At 38.6% G+C, this 26603-nt stretch overlaps 1 protein-coding gene across 1 annotated transcript in view; it reads left to right on the top strand.

Annotated features, from left to right (window-relative positions):
* The window catches only part of mslnb (mesothelin b), a 137272-nt gene that overhangs the window by 45959 nt on the left and 64710 nt on the right, over positions 1-26603 (top strand). The window contains exons 35-60 of the mRNA XM_037543174.1: positions 75-233; positions 1483-1694; positions 2317-2423; positions 2967-3085; positions 3772-3945; positions 4165-4196; positions 4462-4559; positions 4666-4688; positions 5367-5388; positions 5483-5510; positions 6067-6151; positions 10631-10777; positions 11389-11600; positions 12649-12749; positions 13250-13359; positions 15028-15204; positions 15629-15663; positions 15792-15889; positions 15991-16019; positions 17291-17312; positions 17407-17434; positions 18107-18188; positions 18451-18600; positions 19674-19885; positions 22685-22785; positions 26507-26603. The exon at positions 26507-26603 is cut by the window's right edge and continues 16 nt beyond it. Of these exons, the coding sequence (XP_037399071.1) occupies positions 75-233; positions 1483-1694; positions 2317-2423; positions 2967-3085; positions 3772-3945; positions 4165-4196; positions 4462-4559; positions 4666-4688; positions 5367-5388; positions 5483-5510; positions 6067-6151; positions 10631-10777; positions 11389-11600; positions 12649-12749; positions 13250-13359; positions 15028-15204; positions 15629-15663; positions 15792-15889; positions 15991-16019; positions 17291-17312; positions 17407-17434; positions 18107-18188; positions 18451-18600; positions 19674-19885; positions 22685-22785; positions 26507-26603 (2660 nt within the window). The remainder of the gene's footprint in view (positions 1-74; positions 234-1482; positions 1695-2316; positions 2424-2966; positions 3086-3771; positions 3946-4164; positions 4197-4461; positions 4560-4665; positions 4689-5366; positions 5389-5482; positions 5511-6066; positions 6152-10630; positions 10778-11388; positions 11601-12648; positions 12750-13249; positions 13360-15027; positions 15205-15628; positions 15664-15791; positions 15890-15990; positions 16020-17290; positions 17313-17406; positions 17435-18106; positions 18189-18450; positions 18601-19673; positions 19886-22684; positions 22786-26506) is intronic.

Here is a 26603-nt window from a genome sequence, read left to right as displayed (position 1 = left end):
GGCTGAACGAATAACCGACTCTAAATGTAGGTATTGTGATATAAACCGAGTCTTATTGAGAACTCTGTTTTCAGCTGGATGGATTCACCAGTGAAGACCTGGCTTCCCTTTTGCACTGCAGTCTGTATAACAACGTTATTTATCCAAACGCCGTGTGGAAGCTGCTGTTTATGAAAGAAAACAATATCCTGGACCAGGCTCTGCTCATCTTCTCCAACATGGTGGGGAACCAGGTAAACAAAATTTCCTATGAACCAGATAATTCAGGTTCTTAAATCTGGTTGAGCCACATTTTATAAAATTTGTTATTAAATACATGAAGTTTAAAGTTTAAGTTTTTTAGAGTGTTGTTTAAGAAATTCCCTGTTTGTATTTCGAAGCTTGGCAACCTGTTTAGGAACTGCACTTCTTAGTGTAAGAAGTTTTCATTGCAAATTTTATTAGAAATATATTAAATTAATTGTTTTATTTTATTATCAATTATTTATTTTATTATTAATTATTATTATATATTTGTTATGTTGTTGTATTATAGTCATGTACAAGCATAATAAATCTAAAGTTAGCTGAATGTTTCACTTATGATTATAGTCATGTATCATACATTCATGTTTACATGACTATACGCACAGCTCCCCCTACTGACCAAACTTTACAGCATTAAAATTGCGACCACTGAAAAGAATAAAAGGTGAAATAAACCAAACACTTCATTATTTTGAAGATGGTATAATGAAGTGATTGTGATTATTTTTCAGAAATAACATTTGTGCGAAAATTGACACTAAAATATACACATACTGTATGTTGTAAGGGGGAGCGAGGAGGCGGACGCACATGCTGAGATAAGCGAGATTTATTATGGGCAAATCCAGGGTCGTGGTCAAATCCATCCAGGGTCAATGAGCCGATACGTACAGAACGGGGAACAGACATGACAAAAACCAGAGCAACCAGTAAACAGACATCAAACAAAGACGAATACAATGATACAAAGACTGGCAAACGCAAGGGGCAAACACAGGGCTTAAATACACGCAACAATGAGGGACAGGTGAATACAATCAGGGGCGGAGTAACCAAACAGGGGGAAGGACTAAAACCAAAACAAAGGAGCACATGGACAGGACTGGGCGGGGCCAACCGTGACATATGTAAACGTTAAAAACAACAGTTTCACGTATTAATGCTTTTATTAAATTAAACATTCTTCTGCAAATTGAACCTGGTGACATGACAAAACACACTGCCATTGGTCGAGATGGTTTCATGAAACAAGTAGCAGTCATGGTGACGGTGAAGAAGCTTCCTAAGGTTCTCAATGAGAACTTCATTAAACAACACTGTCATGGAAAGCTGGAGAGCCCAAACAAAGACCTTAAACATCCTGTCAGTACAATCGGTTAAGCCAGTAGTCAGTAGAAAAGAGTTGCAGAATTACCTTAAATCTGTAAAACCATGTCTGTTTTGTTGTCTCCTCAGTCTCTGCCCATCAGAGGTGCTGCTGTATCTAACGTTCTGGACGAGATTGGTGAAGTTCGGCTGGAGCAGTTCACTCCTGACCAGTGGAATAAGGCAAACTTCATCAGCAAGTTCTTCAAGGAGAACCTGAGACCGTATCTGTCGTCTGTCTCCAGAAACTTTCTCTCCTGTCTAGCTTCCAAAGACCTCAGCTGCCAAACCTTCCAGGACATGTAAGAGTTCCCACCTATTCAGCCTACTTTAGCTTAGCCCCGCCCATTCAGCTACAGCGGTTTAGCTCCACCCATTCAGCTACAGCGGTTTAGCTCCACCGTTCGGCTACAGCGGTTTAGCCCCACCGTTCAGCTACAGCGGTTTAGCCCCACCGTTCAGCTACAGCGGTTTAGCTCCACCGTTCAGCTACAGCGGTTTAGCCCCACCACTCAGCTACAGCGGTTTAGCCCCACCGTTCAGCTACAGCGGTTTAGCCCCACCACTCAGCTACAGCGGTTTAGCCCCAACGTTCAGCTACAGCGGTTTAGCTCCACCGTTCAGCTACATCGGTTTAGCCCCACCCATTCAGCTACAGAGGTTTAGCCCCACCCATTCAGCTACAGAGGTTTAGCCCCACCATTCAGCTACAGCAGTTTAGCTCCACCCATTCAGCTACAGCGGTTTAGCCCCACCATTCAAAAACATGATAAATGTACCTGATAGTAAAAAAAATAAGAAAAAGGAAAATAAGAATGATAAAATAAGAAAATGTGGAATATGAGCTTTTAAGCACCACAACAATCCCCTTGTTTTGTAATTTTTGCTGTGTCGCTTCATTAACTGTGATGTTTGTCTTCTCAGTCTGCAGGAGTTCAGTTCTGAGTTCACCTACATGGATCCTGTCAATCATGAGAGAGAGAACGTCCTCAACTTCTTCATCCTGCCTTTCCTGCATAGGAATACTACAGGTATTTCATAAAAGCTTCTTATTTCTATACTTACACATGTTTACATTCAAGGTTCATGCATATGCTGTGATTCTTAAAATGATGCTTATTGAAGCTTATGCTCACCAATTAACATGGCTATTAAAATGTATAAATCATCACACTCTCCTCAAGGAGGGTGGAGGTGTTCAGTGTCTCTAATAGACTTGATTTAGTTATTTCTGACACTGTATGACTCACTGTTCTCTAGAAACATGAGTTAAAGTACATTAGCATAGCTAAAAATAGTTGCAACCCCCTCAAAAGCTGACATATGATGCAGTTTGAGACAAGTGAGTAATGGTTTGGGCGTGCAGTTAGCACCATGCTGATTGGGTTATAGCCTTCCATTATGTGGTAGCTATATTAGCCTCATAGCTCCAGTGCTATGCTACATTAGCAACTACATTTGTGATATGTGGAAACTGTGTAAATTAGTCTTTTTTTCTTCTTATCTTCAGTGTCCATGCAAATGTTTCCTCTACAGTCACTGTATTTAGCTGTCTCAATATAAATGTGTTCCAGATCCAGGCTGTGTTTCCAGCACTAACGACAGTGTTGAGTGGCTGCTACAGAACTTTGGGCCATTTGCTGAGTTCCTGTCCCTCAGAGATCTGATCTCACTCAACCCCCACTTTAATCCAGTGAGTTTCAGAAGACTAATGTATAACACAGAAAATATTTGAAGTTGTTTGACGTAAAGTTGAACATATCACATTTTGCAAGGGTTATTTTGTGTAAAATTCCTAGCATGGGAGATAATAAAGCGGACGAGATAATGTAAAAGTGTTGATAAGCGTTCTCCTAGAGATCTTGGAGCTCTGGGTGATATTGAATCATTGGGAGAAGCCGAAGCATTGGAAGGTGTTGAAGCATTGGGAGAAGCTGAAGCATTGGGAGGTGTTGAGGCACTGGGAGAAGCCGAAGCATTGGAAGGTGTTGAAGCATTGGGAGAAGCTGAAGCATTGGGAGGTGTTGAAGCATTGAGAGAAGCTGAAGCATTGGAAGGTGTTGAAGCATTGTGAGAAACTGAAGCATTGGGAGACGTTGAAGCATTGGGAGACCACAGAAGTGTCAGGAGGTACTGGGAGAGTGCAGAAGTGTCAGGAGGTCTTGAAACATGTAAATTGATGTAAATTCACTGCGAGATGTAGGAGTGTTGGGACATGTAGGAGTGTTGGGACAAGTAGGAGTGTTGGGAGATTTAGGAGTGTTGAAGTTTATTTAGGCCTTATTTTCGGGATTATTGTTTGATACACATTGAACTGAGGACCTATGCTGTGTTGTTTTAACCCTTACACAGTATCCCTCTCTCTCTCTTTCTCTCTAGGTTCTGGCATTGACCTATCTCACACCACTACAGACTGCAGAGCTGATCGTGCTGGACGTTCCTGGAATTCCGAATGAATATGCCATAAACTCAGTGTTTAATTTCCTGGTCGAGTCTCCAGGAGCCCACAGACTGTCTGATGTTCTGAGTTCTCTCTCTTACCTCTCTCACAAGGTAATGTCCACACACCTGGTCACATTCTGTTTCAGCTCTTACTCGCACAGTCAGGTCTGAAAGCAGCACTGTGTATGTTTGGGGATTTGGAGACCCCTGTGGTGGAAATATGTAACTGCAAACATCTTGAAGAAGTACATTTTTGTAATGTTGGTTTGTTTATTGTCTTTTTTCTAATGTCACATTTTAACTGATTTGAAATCCCTCTGTACCCCTCAGGTCACCATACCATGCACCTCCTATACACTTATGTAAGTATAAGATATGTTATGATTTTAATAAAATGTTTGTAAATTACTGAACCAGGTTTGTGATGTTCAATCGTTAGATGATAGGATAAACCCCAAAAAGTGTCTTTAATACTGCTTTAAACTGTAATAATTCTAGTAAAAGTAATATTTCCACTGTTGCAGAATATGCCCTCATGTTTGCACATGTACCTTTTTGTAATAAGACCTGTGAGGCTGTAAACAATATAAAGTGCTTTATTAACGTTACTGTACTGTTTTCTCTCAGCTTCATTCGGCTGCTCAAGGCCCTGCAGTCTATACCTTCAGATGTACGTCCAGTGATCTGGGGCAGCATCAATGATCTGATGCAGACGTCCCCAAAAGGTCTGTAAAGAGGTTTATCTGCCATAATATTGGTGTTTTTATGACTAGCTTTAAGTAATGATCTCTGTTTCTGATGACTGTGTTGTGTGTCTGTTTACTTCGACAGAGTGTTTGCCACCTGATCTGAAGGTATTGTGATCTGGATTAGTGTGCTTGTGTCTATAGTGTTGCGTATTCTTATACATATTTCGAGCACTGTTTTTATTTGGTACAGTGTATTATGGTCAGTGTATTATGGTCAGTTTATTGTGGGGTTTCTGGGCCAACACATTAACCTATACTTAAAACCCTGTTGTTGCTGATACTGGCAGCAATAATGTTTTTCATTTGCTTACATTTTAACAGTTTTGTGCAAATGTTTCTGTTTATGAGTTTAGCATATTGGACAAAAATGAAACATTTCAAAGTAAATGAACAGTTATTGTGTATTAAAGTGCAAAAAATGTGTAGAGGATGTGTAGAAAATCAAATGTTTGTGTAATATATGATACACTGTGACCCCAACAGTACATCTGTCTCTTAAATGGGGCAGTCGTGGGCTGGAGGTTAGGGATCTGGCCCTGTGACCGGAAGGTTGCCGGTTCGATCCCCAGTGCCGACAGTCCATGACTGAGGTGTCCTTGAGCAAGACACCTAACCCCCAATTGCACACCTGCCCAGCGCTCTGGGCAGGTGTGCTCACTGCCCCCTAGTGTGTGTGTGTATTCACTAGTGTGTATGTGGTGTTTCACTTCATGGATGGGTTAAATGTGGAGGTGGAATTTCCCCGTTTGTGGGATTAAAAAAGTATCACTCTTCTCTTCTCAGTGTCCAGTCACAGCGTATAATGGTGAGTGAAAATGAAGCGTCGGCTATTAATGCTTTATTACGTTTTTCTCTCTTATTTATATGAATTGTTTACTTTCGTATCTGACTTTTCACAGAAACTCAAATGTGCCAAGGCGTTGACAGGTGAGTGAGTTTAAACATCCGTCAGGCTTCCAGTGCTCAGGTCTTCATTGACTTTCTCCAGTAGGAAATGGCATTAGCATGGAAGTCCCCATGAACACACACCAGCAGGAGCTCACAAATGCATGTGTTTGCAGCAACTTTCAAAGCAACACAGGAAACATTTTACAAAACAGTCGCTCTGAATTACATTATTTATATATATATTTCATGAATAGTTTTGATTCCGTTGACTTTCATTGCTATATCATAAAAATTAGATTGCACGTGTAAGCAGATGTTCTTTGTAGGTGTGCCCAGGACTAATAAAGCGCTGTCGTACTTATTGTTAAGTGACGTCCAGTATAAAGACAACAAACTGGCTATTTAGTTAAGATTAATTAGCCAACCAGCTCAGCTCAGCTCACTTTCTCAGGTTGAGGGTTTTTTTGTACTATAAACTGGGATTTGTTTGCTTATTAAAAATTAAAATTGCCCAACCAAACTCTCACTTGTTCCACCAGCATGTATATTGTGTGAAATTAATCGTTTGCGTTGTGTATCTGTGTTTGTTCCTCAGCTCCGAGGTGCAGACTCTCATCGCCATTGGGGGCTCTGCTGAGTCGTGGTGCAGAATTAGCCTTCAAAACTACTCATGTGCTAATGTGAGTTTGCTGGACATATGAAAACGCATCGGAAAATGATCTTGAATTCTGTGAATGATGAAAGATGAAATCCAGAGGTGGAATAAGTGCTGAATGTTCGTTCCTTAGTAAAAATGCAGCTAATGTAGTGCTAACAAACACACATAAAACACACCCATAAAGAAATTTGCTCCAGGAGGAGTAAAGAAGTTAGTTTATTCAGAAAGTACTCGCCACTTTTTACTGATAGACGTCCCAGTGCTAACATGGTGTTGTTTTAGCTATAACCAATTGGTTTAAACATTAGCTTAAATTAGCCAGCTAACAAGCTCTTCCGTTGTTATTATAAAATGACAGAAATAGAGTAGTAAAAGAACATTTAGCTAAATGGTTTAGCCAGTTGGCTAATAGCTTCACCTCATAAGACCTTCTGAAAAACAGGCATTCTTTGCTGTGTAGAATTTTCAGAAATGAAAACAGATTATTTTGGCTGTGATTTATGAGTGTTTACGGGTGTTTGAGTGTTTGGGTGTTTGGTTTTGTTTATGAGAGTTTTTATTATTGTTTATGTGTGTTTATGAGAGTGTGTTTGTGTGTTTATGAGTGTTTCAGTGTGTTTATGAGAGTGCTTAGGAGTGTGCTTAGGTGTGTGCTTGAGTATGTTTGTGAGAGTATTTAAGAGTGTGTTTGTGAGAGTATTTAAGAGTGTGTTTATAAGAGTATTTAGAAGTGTGTTTATGAGAGTGTTTATGCAAGTGTTTATGGGTGTGTTTATGAAAGTATTTTAGAGTATGTTTCAAAATGTGCTTATGAGAGTGTTTATGAGATTATTTAGGAGTGTGTTTATGAGATTATTTAGGAGTGTGTTTATAAGAGTATTTATGCATGTGTTTAGGAGTGTGTTAATGAGAGTATTTAGGAGTGTGTTTGAGAGTGTTCTTATAAGAGTATTTAAGAGTGTTTATGAGAGTATTTGAGAGTGTTTGAGAGTGTGTTTATGAGAGTATTTAAGGGTGTGTTTGAGAGTATTTAAGAGTGTGTTTGAGAGTATTTAAGAGTGTGTTTATGAGAGTGAATGTATTTGAGTGTGTTTATGAGAGTGCTTATGAGAGTATTTAAGAGTGTGTTTTGGAAAGTATTTTAGAGTGTGTTTCAGAGTGTGTTTATGATAGTATTTTAGAGTGTGTTTCAGAGTGTGTATATGAGAGGGTTTTTAGAGTGTGTTTCAGTGTGTTTATGAGAGTATTTTAGCATGTGTTTCAGAGTGTGTATATGAGAGTATTTTAGAGTGTGTTTCAGAGTGTGTATATGAGAGTATTTTAGAGTGTGTTTCAGAGTGTGATATGAGAGTATTTTAGAGTGTGTTTCAGAGTGTGTATATGAGAGTATTTTAGAGTGTGTTTCAGAGTGTGTATAAGAGTATTTTAGAGTGTGTTTCAGAGTGTGTATATGAGAGTATTTTAGAGCGTATTTCAGAGTGTGTATATGAGAGTATTTTAGAGTGTGTTTCAGAGTGTGTGTACGAGAGTATTTTAGAGTGTGTATATGAGAGTATTTTAGAGTGTGTTTCAGAGTGTGTATGTGAGAGTATTTTAGAGCGTGTTTCAGAGTGTGTCTATGAGTATTTTAGAGGGTGTTTCAGAGTGTGTATATGAGAGTATTTTAGAGTGTGTTTCAGAGTGTGTATATGAGAGTCTTTTAGAGGGTGTTACAGAGTGTGTATATGAGACTATTTTAGAGTGTGTTTCAGAGTGTGTATATGAGAGTCTTTTAGAGGGTGTTTCAGAGTGTGTATGTGAGAGTATTTTAGAGCGTGTTTCAGAGTGTGTCTATGAGTATTTTAGAGGGTGTTTCAGAGTGTGTATATGAGAGTATTTTAGAGTGTGTTACAGAGTGTGTATATGAGTGTATTTTAGAGTGTGTTTCAGAGTGTGTATATGAGAGTCTTTTAGAGGGTGTTTCAGAGTGTGTGTATGAGACTATTTTAGAGTGTGTTTCAGAGTGTGTATATGAGAGTATTTTAGAGTGTGTATATGAGAGTGTTTTAGAGTGTGTTTCAGAGTGTGTATATGAGAGTATATTAGAGTGTGTATATGACAGTATTTTAGAGTGTGTTTCAGAGTGTGTATGTGAGAGTATTTTAGAGTGTGTTTCAGAGTGTGTGTATGAGAGTATTTTAGAGCGTGTTTCAGAGTGTGTATATGAGAGTATTTAGTGTGTTTCAGAGTGTGTATATGAGAGTATTTTAGAGTGTGTATATGAGAGTATTTTAGAGTGTGTTTCAGAGTGTGTGTATGAGAGTATTTTAGAGCGTGTTTCAGAGTGTGTGTATGAGAGTATTTTAGAGCGTGTTTCAGAGTGTGTGTATATGAGAGTATTTTAGAGTGTGTTTCAGAGTGTGTGTATGAGAGTATTTTAGAGCGTGTTTCAGAGTGTGTGTATGAGTATTTTAGAGCGTGTTTCAGAGTGTGTATATGAGAGTATTTTAGAGTGTGTTACAGAGTGTGTATATGAGAGTATTTTAGAGGGTGTTTCAGAGTGTGTATATGAGAGTATTTTAGAGTGTGTTACAGAGTGTGTGTATGAGAGTATTTTAGAGTGTGTATATGAGAGTATTTTAGAGTGTGTTTCAGAGTGTGTATATGAGAGTATTTTAGAGTGTGTTTCAGAGTGTGTGTATGAGAGTATTTTAGAGTGTGTATATGAGAGTATTTTAGAGTGTGTTTCAGAGTGTGTATGTGAGAGTATTTTAGAGTGTGTTTCAGAGTGTGTATATGAGAGTATTTTAGAGTGTGTTACAGAGTGTGTATATGAGTGTATTTTAGAGTGTGTTTCAGAGTGTGTATATGAGAGTCTTTTAGAGGGTGTTTCAGAGTGTGTGTATGAGACTATTTTAGAGTGTGTTTCAGAGTGTGTATATGAGAGTATTTTAGAGTGTGTATATGAGAGTGTTTTAGAGTGTGTTTCAGAGTGTGTATATGAGAGTATATTAGAGTGTGTATATGACAGTATTTTAGAGTGTGTTTCAGAGTGTGTATGTGAGAGTATTTTAGAGTGTGTTTCAGAGTGTGTGTATGAGAGTATTTTAGAGCGTGTTTCAGAGTGTGTATATGAGAGTATTTAGTGTGTTTCAGAGTGTGTATATGAGAGTATTTTAGAGTGTGTATGAGAGTATTTTAGAGTGTGTTTCAGAGTGTGTGTATGAGAGTATTTTAGAGCGTGTTTCAGAGTGTGTGTATGAGAGTATTTTAGAGCGTGTTTCAGAGTGTGTGTATATGAGAGTATTTTAGAGTGTGTTTCAGAGTGTGTGTATGAGAGTATTTTAGAGCGTGTTTCAGAGTGTGTGTATGAGTATTTTAGAGCGTGTTTCAGAGTGTGTATATGAGAGTATTTTAGAGTGTGTTACAGAGTGTGTATATGAGAGTATTTTAGAGGGTGTTTCAGAGTGTGTATATGAGAGTATTTTAGAGTGTGTTACAGAGTGTGTGTATGAGAGTATTTTAGAGTGTGTATATGAGAGTATTTTAGAGTGTGTTTCAGAGTGTGTATATGAGAGTATTTTAGAGTGTGTTTCAGAGTGTGTGTATGAGAGTATTTTAGAGTGTGTATATGAGAGTATTTTAGAGTGTGTTTCAGAGTGTGTATGTGAGAGTATTTTAGAGTGTGTTTCAGAGTGTGTGTATGAGAGTATTTTACAGCGTGTTTCAGAGTGTGTGTATGAGTATTTTAGAGTGTGTTTCAGAGTGTGTATATGAGAGTATTTTAGAGTGTGTTTCAGAGTGTGTGTATGAGAGTATTTTAGAGTGTGTATATGAGAGTATTTTAGAGTGTGTTACAGAGTGTGTGTATGAGAGTATTTTAGAGTGTGTATATGAGAGTATTTTAGAGTGTGTTTCAGAGTGTGTATATGAGAGTATTTTAGAGTGTGTTTCAGAGTGTGTGTATGAGAGTATTTTAGAGTGTGTATATGAGAGTATTTTAGAGTGTGTTTCAGAGTGTGTATGTGAGAGTATTTTAGAGTGTGTTTCAGAGTGTGTGTATGAGAGTATTTTACAGCGTGTTTCAGAGTGTGTGTATGAGTATTTTAGAGTGTGTTTCAGAGTGTGTATATGAGACTATTTTAGAGTGTGTTTCAGAGTGTGTATATGAGAGTATTTTAGAGTGTGTTTCAGAGTGTGTGTATGAGAGTATTTTAGAGTGTGTATATGAGAGTATTTTAGAGTGTGTTTCAGAGTGTGTATGTGAGAGTATTTTAGAGTGTGTTTCAGAGTGTGTGTATGAGAGTATTTTACAGCGTGTTTCAGAGTGTGTGTATGAGTATTTTAGAGTGTGTTTCAGAGTGTGTATATGAGAGTATTTTAGAGTGTGTTTCAGAGTGTGTGTATGAGAGTATTTTAGAGTGTGTTTCAGAGTGTGTTTATGAGTGTGTGAGTTTTTTTGAGAGCTGTGTCCAGTGTTGTGAAGTTAATGCTCCAGTCTGACTGTCCGTCTCTCCTGCAGCTGGCCAGAATATCTGCGCTCCAGCTCTCCATTCTGCTGCAGTGCCAACTCGCCAGCAATAAGGTTTATTCTAAAAACGTCTGGAAGCTCTTCTTCTCTAAAGTCTCCAGTGTTCTGGATAATGCCCTCGTTCTGCTGTTTAGAAAGGTAAATTCTACACAAACACACATTTTAATAACAAAAAGAACAATAAATTCTGTCCTTACTGTGTTTTATAAGTTCTAAGGACTCTTAAACTGAAAGTAATTACCTGCCAGATGTGCTGCTGTAGATCTACTGTCTTCCCCAAACTGTTCCCATAAGCTTGGAAGTGTACCATTGTCCAGAATGTTATGGTATATATGGTACGTGTGTGTGTGTGTGTGTGTGTGTGTGTGTGTGTGTGTGTGTGTGTGTGTGTGTACATACATACACACGTATCTATCTATATTGTGACTTTGTAGCATAATTTAAAGCTTGTGCTAGTCTTTGCATTGTGTTAAATATTGTGGTAAAGAAAAAGCAACAGAAACCGTCTAATTACTTTTATTCAATTACTTTGGGGAAAAAATCTTATTACATTAACTTCCATTTTTCCTCATGATTCTAAAGTAATACTAATAATGTCTCATATAAATATTAAGTATATTAAAACAGGTAAACAGCTTTCAGTGCTCATGTTAGTCTGGAGCTGCTCTGAGGTTCCACCAGAATGTTATGTAAGAAGTGTGAGATGTTGTCCATACTGTGCTGAAATTCCTCGTGTTCCTCTCCTGCAGACTGTCTCTGTTAATGGACCGAATGTTCCAGTGGTTCTGGAGGTTCTTGCTGAGCTTCAACTGGGCCAGTTTACTCCAGATCAGTGGGCCAGCGGGGAAGTTGTCTCTACCTGGCTGAAGGACCACCTCGCACCTTTCTTACCTTCAGTATCTGGAATCTTCCTCTACTGCCTCAGCAGCAACAATCTCACCTGCCAGTCCTACCAGAGCATGTGAGTGCAAATAAGGATTACCTCTGTAATGCACTATTACTGGATTGATGAGCTAGTCTGGTCTATTCCAGGCTTGGCTATATCGCCCCCTACACTTCCTGTAGTGTATTTAGTGCTGTTGTTATGATGTCAAGTTGTAACAACAGAAGAACCCTTTTTGGTGCTATATAGAACCATATGCAAGTCAAGTCAGTCAAATTTATTTGTAGAGCTTTTTACAACAGATGTTGTCACAAAGCAGCTTCACAGAATTCCAAAAAAAAAAAAGTTTTAACATGAATATAAAAACCCCAGGTGAGCAAGTCAGGGGTGCCAGTGGCAAGGAGAACCTCCCTCAGAGCTGAGGAAGAAACCTTGGGAGGAACCAAGGCTCACCAGGGGGGACCCGTCCTCCTCTGGTCAGACTACATACAGAGTTATTATACTACTAATATTAATAGCAGTAGTATTAGTAGTAGGAATAGCTGGGAGTCCATGAGAACATCAGGGTAGTTTTCTGGGCAGCTAGTCCAGGGCAGGTGGAGGTAACTGGGGCGTGGGCAGCTGGTCTGAAGTGGGTAGCAGGACAGCAGGACAGTCGTCCATCAGTGTCCAGCTGGACAGGTAGGCAGTCATTTACTCAGGAAAAAGGCAAGGAGAGGGAATTAGTTTTATTCTGTCTGTTTGTACATAAAACGGGGAATGTGAACATTCCCAGAGTGTGGCTAACGACTCCGGCAGATCTGACTATGACAGCTTAACTAACAGGAGGGAACCAGAAGGACACACAGACACGGCAGCACTCTGAAACAGTTTAGCATCCCTCCTGTAGTAATAGAGAATATGCAACACATTCTCCACTACTACAACCATGTTCCTTCCTAAAGAACCCTTGTAGAACCTTTTTCAGTGAGTATGGAAAAGTCTATCTTCTCCCCAGCAGCTTCAATAGAAAAACAGTAATCCACAAAATACAGTCAGACAAACCATAGCTAAATATTAGTGGTTGCTTGTAAACTGTTTTCTTTGTTGTTGTTTTGCTGTTTATGGTTTTTGTTGTTGTTTACAGCCTGGCCGTGTTCGACGGTGAGTTCTCTGCGATGGATAAAGCGGCAACAGAACTGGTGCTGAAGTATTTTATCGAACCGATCCTGACCAGCAACTCCACAGGTGACTAAAATCACTCCCCACACGGCTAAAAATGATATCCTCCCACGTGAAGGCATCTTATATCTGCACTACTTCATATCTTACTTCATCACTTTCCTCTTTCAGGAAACTTCAGGATTACTTCATCACTTTCCTCTTTCAGTCTCGCTGTGTTGGCAGATGATTGTGCTTTTCTGAAGAAACATGCACAATTATCTGCCTTGGATTTTTAACTTGGATAAGCATTCAAAGCAATATGATATTTTTATCAGTCAATCTGGGTTTGAATGTTCTGCTGTTTAAAGCCAGATTAAGTGATAAAAATGAACTTTTTTAGCCATTTGATTTGATCTGATCTGAACAATGTCTTCATATTTGTGCTCTGAGAACAAACAGACCAACAACTAACCTTTCAGATATGGATATTAATGTGTGAAATGTATTAGTATGCATGAGTGTCTGATGGTGAAATCTATGGTGTGGAACTGTAATCATGTGATTTGTTCTGTATTTCTCTGCAGGCGGCTGCATTTCTTACAACAGCACTGAGTGGTTGTTGAGTAACTTTGGGCTGTTTTCTCAGCTCGTCTCTCTGAAACAGCTGATGAACATCAACAGGAACTTCAACCCGGTGCGTTTTCTGCAGCTGCCTCCCACATTCAGTCTGGAACCTCACTAATACATAATAATAATAATAATAATAATAGTAAAAGTTATAATAATTCATATAATATCCTTCATCATTAAAATGAAATGCAGCCCAAACCGCTTTACAAAATGTTTTAATGTTTTTTAACGTCTCAAATGTTTTCCATTTAAATCAATGGAACCAGATTTTTTTCCAAGTCATTTTGGGCCGCTTCTTTTTGTCCATTCATCATAAAATAATGTAAGGGGCCACATGTATTTTCAAATTATGTCAAAAAATGAAAAAACGGCAAAAAATGGGGATGCAAAGTTTTGCCCTGTGAACAGTGATTATATTTTTTTACCATATATATATATATATATATATATATATATATATAGTAATAAAAAGTAATCACACAAACATACCTGCAGCAAGAATATGGTGGAGTAACATAAAGCAATGAAAACAACAATAATAATTGAAAAAAATAGGTCAGAGAAATCAAACCAAACAACAGGTCGGTTGCCCCAGCCATATGTAAGTTCAAATGCTAGGCTAGTTGTCATGTAAGTGTTTACCAAGTTCATATTTACACATTACTGAATCATAACGGGTTCTCCCACACCTAATTTTAACATTGAGCTTAGTAGATACTAACTATTTACAACCAAGAGCAGCTGTATGTTTTGGGGAAACCACATAAAAAGTGCATGAAGCTAAAATCCACAGCTCCAGTGAGACACTGCCGAAACATCTCAACTGAGGCTGCTGTTGTGATGGTTAACCAGAAAAACTGGTTTCCAACAACATGTTTGGTTGTTGTATGGAAATATTAAAGAATAAACAGACAATTTCTAGAAATCGCTGCTGTCAGGACAAAACCTTGTATCTCCGAAATGGTGACTTTGCAGGAGAAGGGAAACATCCGGGTTTACTTTTAATGTAAGTCTATAGAGCCAAAATTTGTTCCAAGTCATTTTTGGCCATTTATTTCAGTCCCATCCTTCATTAAATTTACACACAATGTAAAGGCCAATATGTATTTTAAAATTGTGGCAAAAACTGAAAACCGACAAAAATGCAGATACAAGGTTTTGTTCCGACAACAGCAATATATATATATAACTATCGTAACTAAGGACATAAATTCACATCTTATTAATTTATAATTGCCGATGTTTTATTCCTGTTCTAGAGAATGTCAACATTTCTGTAATTCATTACTTAAAGACGCAAAGAACCTAAATCTGAGTTTTCTTTCTAATTAAGTTCATCTTGTTCCTCTGGGCCCAAAATGTATGTGCAAATTCTGTCTTATGAAAACCTCCCCAAAATCCGAAAAATGACCCATACATTTCATCATATTTCTCTCTTTCTCTGTGAACTGGACAGTCTTAATCTTGGGTAACGCTTCCATATGTGTTCCCTGACCAATCAGAAGGCTGAAACCTCTTGCCCCAGCCTGATTTTCACAAAACAGACCTCCAAGTCCAACATAGGCAGGTCACAATGAGTAAAGCTTAATGCACAGTGAATAAGCCATTTCGAGTCTAATAAGGATTTAATAAAAGAAAGAACTGGATTGTAGTAAACCTCCCAGATGTGTTCCTCGAATTAAAGGGCATCATTAACAACAGTAAAAACCTTAAGTGCTGTTTCTCTCTGTAGCTGCTGGTTCTGCCGTATCTGACTCCACTCCAAACAGCAGAGCTGATGGTGGAGGATCTTACGGGACTTCCAGATAAGCTCACCATCATCAACAGAGTGTTTGACTTCCTGCTTCAGCCATCGTGGCAATACAGACTTCCTGACGTTCTGCAGGAGCTGTCCGTCCTGGCTGGGAAGGTACCTATATTTTATCTGTCTTTGATAGAAGAGTAGAAATATAAAGTGTTACTGCGTTTAGCATTGATTCATACGGCAGTATAACACTGGATCATGGCTGGCATGTTACCTCACGGCTAACATATTAGCTCTTAGCTGGTGTGTTAGCCCTAATAATGTGGACTGAATGGAACAGGCTGAGCTCCATTTTGCTGTTCCAAAGTCTCTGTTCCACTTTTATGCTTTGCAATGAAAAACATTAATGAATGATGGAAAAGTTTGGGCACCCCAGTCACATTTCATACTGCTGTTTATATGATGAACTTGTAATTTATACATAGTGGGGGGAGGGGTGATTTTATATATATAGACTCTTTTCCAAAAATGCATAAATATACATATAAATATGTCATATTTTAAACATGTATTGTGTTTTGTTTTTCAGATGCCTAAATTGAGCTGTGCGATTTACCAAAAAATGTAAGTTCATAAATTTAAGTGTAATTCAATTTAATTTGACCTAAGTGTTCATTTTTGGTGGATTATGGTCGTCAGTACTTTACTGTGTGACATCGTTAACAATCGGTTCTTTTGCTGTAATCGATCAGCTTTTCAAGGCTGGAGGACATACTGGCATCATCACCTGGTGAGCTGGAACCGGTGATCTGGGCGGGCGTGTATGACCTCACGCCCAAAGCACCGGCAGGTGTGTAACATTCTGTAAACGCTATCAGAGACAGTTCATATTCACACTATAGTAATCACACATTTCTCTAACGTTATCTCTGTTAATGTGTATGTTCACAGGATGCCCTCTGTTCCCAGTCAATAATCAGGTAAGTCCTATAGACCATCAGAAAAATCAGTGGATACTGATCTACATACATTAGAACATGGCAGCAACATGTGCTCACAATATAATATTTAGTTAACTTACAGCTGTTGCTCATCACTCAAACTAGAAATACTTTCAAACTACCCATATTATACCGGTAATATGGCCTGGATTTTATAGTCACTGCTGGAGTGGATCTCATTCACAAGGGACGTCTGTCATTTTTGGAAAATCACAGCTAATAAAAGTTATATTCAAAACACAATTTGAAAATTTGGGAATTTGTGCAAAATGAATGAATATTAAATGACTATATAGAGTTAATAGTCATTTCGGATGTAGAAATTTCATCTACTTCACTAAAACCCGCTCAGATCAACTCTATTCATTCGAAAAGTTCAAATTTCCCCTCACCCAGTCAGATCAACTCTATTCAATTTTGAATTCTAAATTTTCCCATCATCCAGTCAGATCAACTCTATTCAATTTTGAATTCTAAATTTTCCCCTCACCCAGGCAGATCAACTCTATTCAATTTTGAATTCTAAATTTTCCCATCACCCAGTCAGATCAACTCTATTCAATTTTGAATTCTAAATTTTTCCATCACCCAGTCAGATCAACTCTATTCATTTTTAAATTCTAAATTTCCCATCACCCAGTCAGATCAAGTCTATTCATTTTTGAATTCTAAATTTTCCCATCACCCAGTCAGATCAACTCTATTCATTTTTGAATTCTAAATTTCCCCTCACCCTGTCAAATCAACTCTATTCAATTTTGAATTCTAAATTTCCCCTCACCATGTCAGATCAACTCTATTCAATTTTGAATTCTAAATTTTCCCATCACCCAGTCAGATCAACTCTATTCATTTTTGAATTCTAAATTTCCCCTCACCCTGTCAGATCAACTCTATTCAATTTTGAATTCTAAATTTTCCCATCACCCAGTCAGATCAACTCTATTCATTTTTGAATTCTAAATTTCCCCTCACCCAGTCTAAAATTACAGGTTTAAAAGATCAATTTCAGATCTAAAATTACTCACCTTTTCAGATGCTGTTAAATTCCGTAATTAAAAATCAAGTCAATTCTGGTTGAAAATTTTCCATCAGTTGAACTTCGACTCTGCCTGCATGTAAGACAGGATAATACTGTGGCTGCATTTTCAGTCATAACAGTTCATTTTTATGACTGAAACCTGTGACTTTACCTCAATTACATACTGAAACTAAATAATTACCTTTAACTCTACTTCCTTTTATTTCAGTGTCCAGCCTCTCCATTCAATGGTGGGTCTTACTCAGCTACTTCATTTCAGTTTTCAATAGGATTCCACTCTCCTGTGTCACTTCTAACTTTGGGAATGCTCTGTGTGTGTTTCAGTGACGGCGGTGTGCCAGGGAATTCAGAGGTATAACTGACCGATTTCTTTACTGACCGTGAGACCTTAAAACAGTAGTTTTAATAGAGCAGGAAAGAAATCTGTATGTATCTGTATACTGGATGTATGTATCTGGATGTAGGTGACGAGAACAGCATCACTCTTTTCTACTTTGTTGAAAACAACGATTTTATCATGTGAAGCATTATCATTGTTTCATGAGCAACTGTTGCGGGCGAGTTTCAAGTGCGTTGCAGACGCTTTACATTGTGCAGCTTATGCGCTGTTTAGTTTCATATAAGTTTATAACTAAAGTTGCACAGACATCTCGCCTTGTAAAGCCTAATTCAGCCTAATTCTAAATTGTACAGTGCGTTAGAGAAAGTAATATCTTGAGAACATCAATAACAACACAGAGCACACTGATAACCGTATCTCCAATACATTGAGTCCCACAGTTTCTCCCCTCTTACAAGTCGACCAGTCGAGTCTAAAGTTAGCTCCATTAGTTTTAGCCCTGGAGCTACAAAAGCTATATTAGCCTCGTAGCTCTGGTGCTTAACAAGCAAACTTCAGAAAGCATAACAGCACGTCTCACTGAATGTCTTATCTATTGAATCATTGTACTATTGCTTTAACTGATCAGGAATGAGTATATTATGCTCCAGTCTGAGTGTTCTGTCCATGTTGCTATGGTTACAGCATCATCATGCAGCAGTATGTTGGCAATGGAACCCTGACAGTGCCATGTGACCTCCCCATCTCACAATATGCTTGTGCAACGGTAATCATCAGTACCTGTTAACAATACAGAGTCTACTAAGAGTTCAAACCTAATGTTGGGCACTAAGCCACAGGGACACACTCTGTCAACCCTATAAACTCCTGGTTCCTGTTCTGAGATCAGCACAGTCTGAATGAAGCTCTGTAGATCAAGTAACCTCCTGGTTTCAGTGTGTTTGTTTCTGAACATCTGTCATGAGATCAATAGAGTCTGAGTGAAGCTCTGCAGAACATATAACCTTCTGGTTTCTGTGTATTTGTAGTCTCTGAACATCAGTTCTGATGAGTTGGTTTGCATCTTGGAGAAGACCTTGAAGAATGACAGTTCCTTCAACACAGTGGAGGCATGGAAACTGTTCCTGACCAGAGTGTCGAACCAGTTGGACTCAGCCCTGCACAAGCTATCCAGCCAAGTGAGAATGCTCCATTAGTGCCACACACACACACACACACACACACACACACTAATTTCCAAAAGTCTTCACTCAACCCCATAGAACACCTTAGGGATGAATTAGAGCGGAGACCGGTCAGAAATTCCCATAAACACACTCCTAACCCTTGTGGAAAGCCTTCCCAGAAGAGTTGAAGCTGTTATAGCTGCAAAGGGTGGGCCGACATCATATTAAACCCTATGGATTAAGAATGGGATGTCACTCAAGTTCATATGTGTGTGAAGCCAGGCGACCGAATACTTTTGGCAATATAGTGTGTGTGTGTGTGTATGTATGTATGTGTATATATATATATATATATATATATATATATATATATATATATATATATATATATATATATATACACATACACACATACAGAAAACAGTATTACTTTGTATAACAATGTACAAAGTAAAGAATTTGCATACACTATATCTATAAAATTTCCACAAAGAGTAATAATAATAATATAATAAGTGTATCGGTTATAATAAACAGAACACACTGTATGTGTGATAATAATAGTAATACACAGTATAATAATAATAATAACATAAATACAAGATACACAATACCAGTGCGGGAACAATATATATGGTCACTGTCTGTACAAAAACAAGCATCTCCATTTTTGTACATTTCTTTTAAAGATCATGAAATTTCCTGTTTTAATATGTTAAAATTCCACAATGAACGGACAAATAGAAACGCCCCCAAAATTCCTTTAAGAAATAAGATTGGTTACGTTTTGTTTCTTTCTCCTGTAAAGCTCATTTTGGAGAGTGGAGACATTTTTTTGTCTTGACATCAAGGATGTACAGTATAATAATAATAATAATAATAATAATAGCCTTGTACATTGGTGCAGTGTAGTGTCATGTAGGTTTAAAAGACATTTCACTTTGTAAAGTCAGCCTAATTATAAAATGTACAGTGCATTAAAGAAAATGATAATATATTGAGAATATCAGTAAAAAGATGCAGAGTGCAGTAATGACAGAATCTCCAGTACCCTGTAGATCTGATGATGTGACGTTCTTATCCAGGCAACGTGGTACTCCACGGCACAAGCCTCTAATTTCCTGGATGCCGTTCTGGAGCTGCGATTGGACAGATTCACGGCAGATGAGCTAGTGAACAACAGCTTCATTAGTCTGTGGTTTGGTGGACTTCTCCGCACAGTGCTGCCCTCTGCCTCTGCTACATTCCTCAGCTGCATGAGCAGCAGGAACCTATCCTGCCAGACCTTCCAGACCATGTAAGAACTCGCCACACACTGGTTTCACATGCAATTTTTGGAATTTCCCCGAATGAGACAATTATATAGACTAAAATTAACCGGATAATAAACTGGGAAATGTATATCCATCAACCCAGCAACCATTATCGCTAAATGTTAAACACTGCTGTGGAGTGGCGCCAGTTGTTGGGCCAGCACTAGCTAGTTAGCAGGCTAACAGCTCCACGCACCACAGTACAGATTGCTGGACATCAGTCCTAAAGCCACGCCCACACACTTTACATAATTAAAAAAAACCAAACTGAGGTGTTTTCCATCATTACAGTGAACTAGTCTTCTGGTTCTCTCAGCTTCCTAAATAATATTAGCTAAGAGAACTAGAGGACTGACTTAATATTACTTTACTGAACTGGTTCAGAGTCAGAGCTGAAACACTTTTAAGACTTTTAACTGATCGCAGACTTACATCCTTTTGCTCTGAGTGACTCTAAACCTTAATCATGATCATTTTATTAAAACTAATGACTGAATATTCTGTATCTACCAAAGCAATCATAACCACTCAAACTTTACTAAATGTGTCAGTACTGTCTGTTTCAGTGGTAACTGTGTCAGTACTGTCTGTTTCAGTGGTAACTGTGTCAGTACTGTCTGTTTCAGTGGTAACTGTGTCAGTACTGCCTGTTTCAGTAGTAACTGTGTCAGCACTGTCTGTTTCAGTGGTAACTGTGTCAGTACTGTCTGTTTCAGTGGTAACTGTGTCAGTACTGCCTGTTTCAGTGGTAACTGTGTCAGCACTGTCTGTTTCAGTGGTAACTGTGTCAGTACTGCCTGTTTCAGTGGTAACTGTGTCAGCACTGTCTGTTTCAGTGGTAACTGTGTCAGTACTGCCTGTTTCAGTGGTAACTGTGTCAGTACTGTCTGTTTCAGTGGTAACTGTGTCAGTACTGCCTGTTTCAGTGGTAACTGTGTCAGCACTGTCTGTTTCAGTGGTAACTGTGTCAGTACTGTCTGTTTCAGTGGTAACTGTGTCAGTACTGCCTGTTTCAGTGGTAACTGTGTCAGCACTGTCTGTTTCAGTGGTAACTGTGTCAGTACTGCCTGTTTCAGTGGTAACTGTGTCAGCACTGTCTGTTTCAGTGGTAACTGTGTCAGTACTGTCTGTTTCAGTGGTAACTGTGTCAGTACTGCCTGTTTCAGTGGTAACTGTGTCAGCACTGTCTGTTTCAGTGGTAACTGTGTCAGTACTGTCTGTTTCAGTGGTAACTGTGTCAGTACTGCCTGTTTCAGTGGTAACTGTGTCAGCACTGTCTGTTTCAGTGGTAACTGTGTCAGTACTGCCTGTTTCAGTGGTAACTGTGTCAGCACTGTCTGTTTCAGTGGTAACTGTGTCAGTACTGTCTGTTTCAGTACTGTCTGTTTCAGTGGTAACTGTGTCAGTACTGTCTGTTTCAGTACTGTCTGTTTCAGTGGTAACTGTGTCAGTAGTGTCTGTTTCAGTGGTAACTGTGTCAGTACTGTCTGTTTCAGTGGTAACTGTGTCAGTACTGTCTGTTTCAGTGGTAACTGTGTCAGTACTGCCTGTTTCAGTGGTAACTGTGTCAGCACTGTCTGTTTCAGTGGTAACTGTGTCAGTACTGCCTGTTTCAGTGGTAACTGTGTCAGCACTGTCTGTTTCAGTGGTAACTGTGTCAGCACTGTCTGTTTCAGTGGTAACTGTGTCAGTACTGCCTGTTTCAGTGGTAACTGTGTCAGCACTGTCTGTTTCAGTGGTAACTGTGTCAGTACTGTCTGTTTCAGTGGTAACTGTGTCAGTACTGCCTGTTTCAGTGGTAACTGTGTCAGCACTGTCTGTTTCAGTGGTAACTGTGTCAGTAGTGTCTGTTTCAGTGGTAACTGTGTCAGTACTGTCTGTTTCAGTGGTAACTGTGTCAGTACTGTCTGTTTCAGTGGTAACTGTGTCAGTACTGCCTGTTTCAGTGGTAACTGTGTCAGTACTGTCTGTTTCAGTGGTAACTGTGTCAGCACTGTCTGTTTCAGTGGTAACTGTGTCAGTACTGTCTAATGAGTTGATTCTTAATGTTCCACACTGACTTTCAGACTTTGGGACACATTTACTTCAAAACAACAGGATCTAACTGCTCACAATGTGGCAGGGACAGGGAGGCAGCCTCACTTCCTGCTTTAAGATACAGGGGCGTGGCTACAGACAGACTCCGCCCACAGACAAAAACGCGTTGTTTCGTTAGTGACATGAAATCATGGGACAACATTTTTTACTTAAAATTTCTCATGATAAAATCTTTCAACTTCAGTTTAAGAAACTCAAAGTTCTTTAATTTTCTTTTTAAAAAGCTATGTGTTTTTTCACAAATGTAAATTAGTAAATAGGGTTCTGCCAATAGAAAGCACCCTATAAATGAGGAGTGTATATATGTTTAATTTACTGTCTCTATTAATGTCTCAGGTTTAAATAGATCAGAACAGATCCACTGTAAATGTCTAAAATCTGAACTCTTTACTGTAGAAGTGCAGTTTGAACTAATTCAACAGAATAAAGAAAATTGAAGAGAAATGATTTGTTGGATTCTGGCTAATTGAAGCTTCACTGACTTCAGTTTCGAGAATAAAGCCTCAAATCTGAGCATGGAAAAGTCTAGCATGTGCTAGCTAAGTTAGCATTAGCATCCTGTGCTAGCTGAGATGGTATAGTGGCACCGATGGTAGGCTGAGAGCTCCATAGTTACATTCCAGCTAGCTGATGCTCCACTGGCACAGGTTTGCAGGATAATGTTTTGCTTTCTGTTGCTCTTTCAGTGTCCAGGTTTTCAGCGATAATTTCTCCAGCTTGAATCTGTCCCAGTCGTCGATGGTGATGAATGACTTCATATGGAGTTTCCTCTCAAGAGAAAGAGCAGGTACTCCATACACACCACCACCAACCCTGTAATATTAGCATAATAAGTCTAACATTCCCAAAAACCAAAAACACTACTAGGGGTGACCGTTGGGTTAGATTTGATATTTAATTTTTAAAGCATCATTTTATGATTTAATATATATATATATATATATATATATATATATATATATATATATATATATATATATATATAAAATCATTATATATATAATATATTCCAGTAAAAAAGCCTCATCCCAAAAAACACCTTAAACACATTTTAACATTCACATTTGTCAATTTATTAATAGAAAATTTAATCTACAGAAACGACCAGATTCAGACATATGACCTATCTTGTGCTCTAGCCATGATGGTTTACTTCTTTTTTTAGATTGTTGTCTTTAATGTATTACCAAAATAATGTGCATTGATATGTATATGCAGGGTTTATGTCATGTGCATTACTTTAAGTGCATTAACTAGCTGGCTAGCTACCATATTAAGCCAAGTATCTGTTAAAACTAACAACAGTTAAATATCCTAGCTTTGGAATTGTTCATGGAAGAAATGATCACTGCTGCTTATACAGATACATATTTTGTTAAGTACAGCCTTTCAGAGCTGTTTCTATTCAACTGTTAATGCACAGGCACTTTATATTTGATTAACTTAAAGATTGAAAAAAGTAAAGATTGTAATTGTGCTACGTGCAAAAGTGTGGACACTTCCGGTTGTAAAGTCTCATAACTTCATCCACTCGTTAGGCTTTAATTGACTCATTACGGCTGGTTAGGTTATTAGGAACTGCCAGCTAATGATAATACCCCAAGGTAATAAATGCTCAGGCCCTTCAGACCTTCTGAGCAGCTGGCTGAGAAGCAAATAATTATGCTAATTGATGCCTACAACGCAGGAGAAAGCTATAAACAAGCATCAACAAACATCCAACTTGCAATTTCCACTTTCTGAAATTTCATTCATTCAAGGGGAACTGTGGAAGTCAAGACAACATTAGGAAGACCAAGAAAACTCTCGGATAGAACAGCTCATATGCTGGCCAGAAAGGCAAAGCAAAACCCCCACATGACAGTAAAGGATCTGCATGTAGGTTTAGCTGATACAGGAGTGGTGGACCATCCTACTGAGCAACACAAACATGATGATCCACATGGAAGAGTCATCAGGAGGAAACCTTTCCTGTGACCCGGAGCACAAAAGCTAGCCAGCCTGCTGGTTAATCCAACTACAGTATTACATATTATATAGTGTCTGTCACTATATAACCTATCAGAGCATCTATCTTCTGGTAATAATTTAGCTTGACAAGGTCTTCAGATACAAATTGCCTCCACAAACAAAAACTAGACCTGCTCAAGCTCTGCTTCTCAGTGGTTCTTTATGGATGTGAAAACTGGACAATAAACAAGACATGAAAAAATTTAGATGTCTTTATACTTCAACACTGACAAAGACTTTTAAGAGAACCCCGGAGGTAAAAGAAACAACCTAATGGATCTTCAACCAAATCGGGCCTCACCTCTCACTCAAAGCCCAGGCAATCAAACTGAAGCTCTTATTCTGGACACATTCTGTTCAGTACTGATCTCAGGACTGATGTTCAGAAACTAAAACACACTGAAACCATAAGGTTGTAGGTTCTACAGAGCTCCATTCAGACTGTACTGACCTCATACAATGCATCACAAAAGTGAGTACACCCCTCACATTTCTGCAGATATTTGAGTTGATCTTTTCATGGGACAACACTGACAAAATGACACTTTGACACAATGAAAAGTCATCTGTGTGCAGCTTATATAACAGTGTAAATTTATTCTTCCTTAAAAATAACTCAATATACAGCCATTAATGTCTAAACCACCCGCAACAAAAGTGAGTAGACCACTAAGAGACAGTTCCAGTGTCTTTCAGTGATCAGTATGAGAGAGTGTGAGAGCTGTACTACAGATGTGATCACACCTGTTCCCTATGCCCACCTGAGACCTAGAACGCGGCTAAGAAGACAAACAAGATTTATTACCCGAGATCGAGTATCAGGGTCAAAAACAGGAGAGGGTCAAATACCAAAAAGCACAGGCAACCAAAATCCAAGGGGAAGACAAAAACGTGGTCAAAAAACAATCTAAAAAAGGTCCAAGTTCAAATACACAAAACCAGCTGGTGTAGGTACAAAAATGGGAAGATCAAAAGGCGAAGTCAAAATAACAAAGATACGGTCAATACACAGAATTCAGAACAACAAAATAAACGCTCAGTATGCTCTGGGAGAAACAATACTTCGCACTGAAGCCCGGGCCTATATACTAACTAGGTCATCATGCACAGGTGTGTTGGGTTAATAATCAGGAGACTGTGAACCCTGGTAGTGAAGCGTGTGATTGTCCATAGTCATGTGATCTCCTGAAGCATTGTGGGACATTGAGTCCGATTCAGACTGAGGCATGACACACAGACTAAAGACACAGTGAAACCAGACAGCTACATGTTCACCCAAGCTTCGTTCAGTCTATTGTTATTACAAAAGTGATGTTGAAAAGCCATGCACAGAAACCAGATGATTATAGGTTCTATACAGCTTCATTTAGATGGTACTGACCGCAGAACTGATGTTAAGAATCTGAAACACACAGAAAACAGAAGGTTATAGGTTCTATAGAGCTTCATTCAGATGGTGCTGACCTCAGAACTGATGTTTAGAATCTGAAACACACAGAAAACAGAAGGTTATAGGTTCTATAGAGCTTCATTCAGATGGTACTGACCTCAGAACTTATGTTCAGAATCTGAAATACACAGAAACCAGAAGGTTATAGGTTCTATAGAGCTTCATTCAGATGCTGCTGATCTCAGAACAGGAACCAGGAGGTTATAGGTTCTACAGAGGGTGTTTAGTGCTAAATATTAGGTTTGAACTCCTAGTAGACTCTGCAGAAACCTTGAAAAGCATATATCTTCTGGTAATACATGAAAGACAGCAAAGACTTTGGATAGTTTGAATCTGCCATTTTTAAAGACTCGTTTCCATTATTAAATTGGAGAATTTGAACTATTTACCAAGAATAATAATAGATAGTTGCTGCCAGACAAAAGCCTTGTATTTACAGAATGGTAACTTTTCAGGAGAAGGAGAAAAAATGTCCTTAACAATAGAAAGAGATGGACTAATAGGCATTTCTACTGTCTACATATCCCATAAACCTGTGGATCAGCACTGAGGCGGTAAAGGCCTCAGCATACTTCTTGCAGAGACAACGTTTGCCTGGTTTTGGTGAACAATATGAAGTAATGAAGTGGATTATTGGTATCTTGGCAATGTCATGATGCTTCAGATTGCCTTTCAAACGGTTGCAGATACCTTCATCACAACACTGCCTGACTTCTGTGGCACTGGCCTTCGAGGCAGCAGGGCATTGAGAACAGCTGCCTCCAGTTTCAGATAAAGCCAATGTAAATTTAGCATCTAGAAACACTCTCTAAAAATGTGTTACTAATGTGTGGAACCCTCAAGGGTACCTCTTCAGCACCTTTAGTCAGGGAACATAACTGTTATTGTTAACTGGTATTTTATTTTAGCTATATTTTTAAGCTGCTTTGATTCCACACACCCTGTCTGCACTACACTTGTAAAAGCATAGGTTTTATGTGTGTTGAAATGCTTTGTTGTTATGCATATGAAGTGTGTCCAGGTGTAATGCGTATGTTTCCTGTTGCAGAGTCGGCGTGTGTGTCGAAAGACAGCGTCCAGTGGCTGATTAACAACTTCGGAAACTTCTCATCTACCTTATCGATCTCACAGATCTTACATCTGAA

This window comes from Pygocentrus nattereri, chromosome 12, assembly GCF_015220715.1.
Source record: "Pygocentrus nattereri isolate fPygNat1 chromosome 12, fPygNat1.pri, whole genome shotgun sequence".
NCBI classification, from domain to species: domain Eukaryota; kingdom Metazoa; phylum Chordata; class Actinopteri; order Characiformes; family Serrasalmidae; genus Pygocentrus; species Pygocentrus nattereri.
This window is presented reverse-complemented; position numbering and strand designations above follow the sequence as displayed.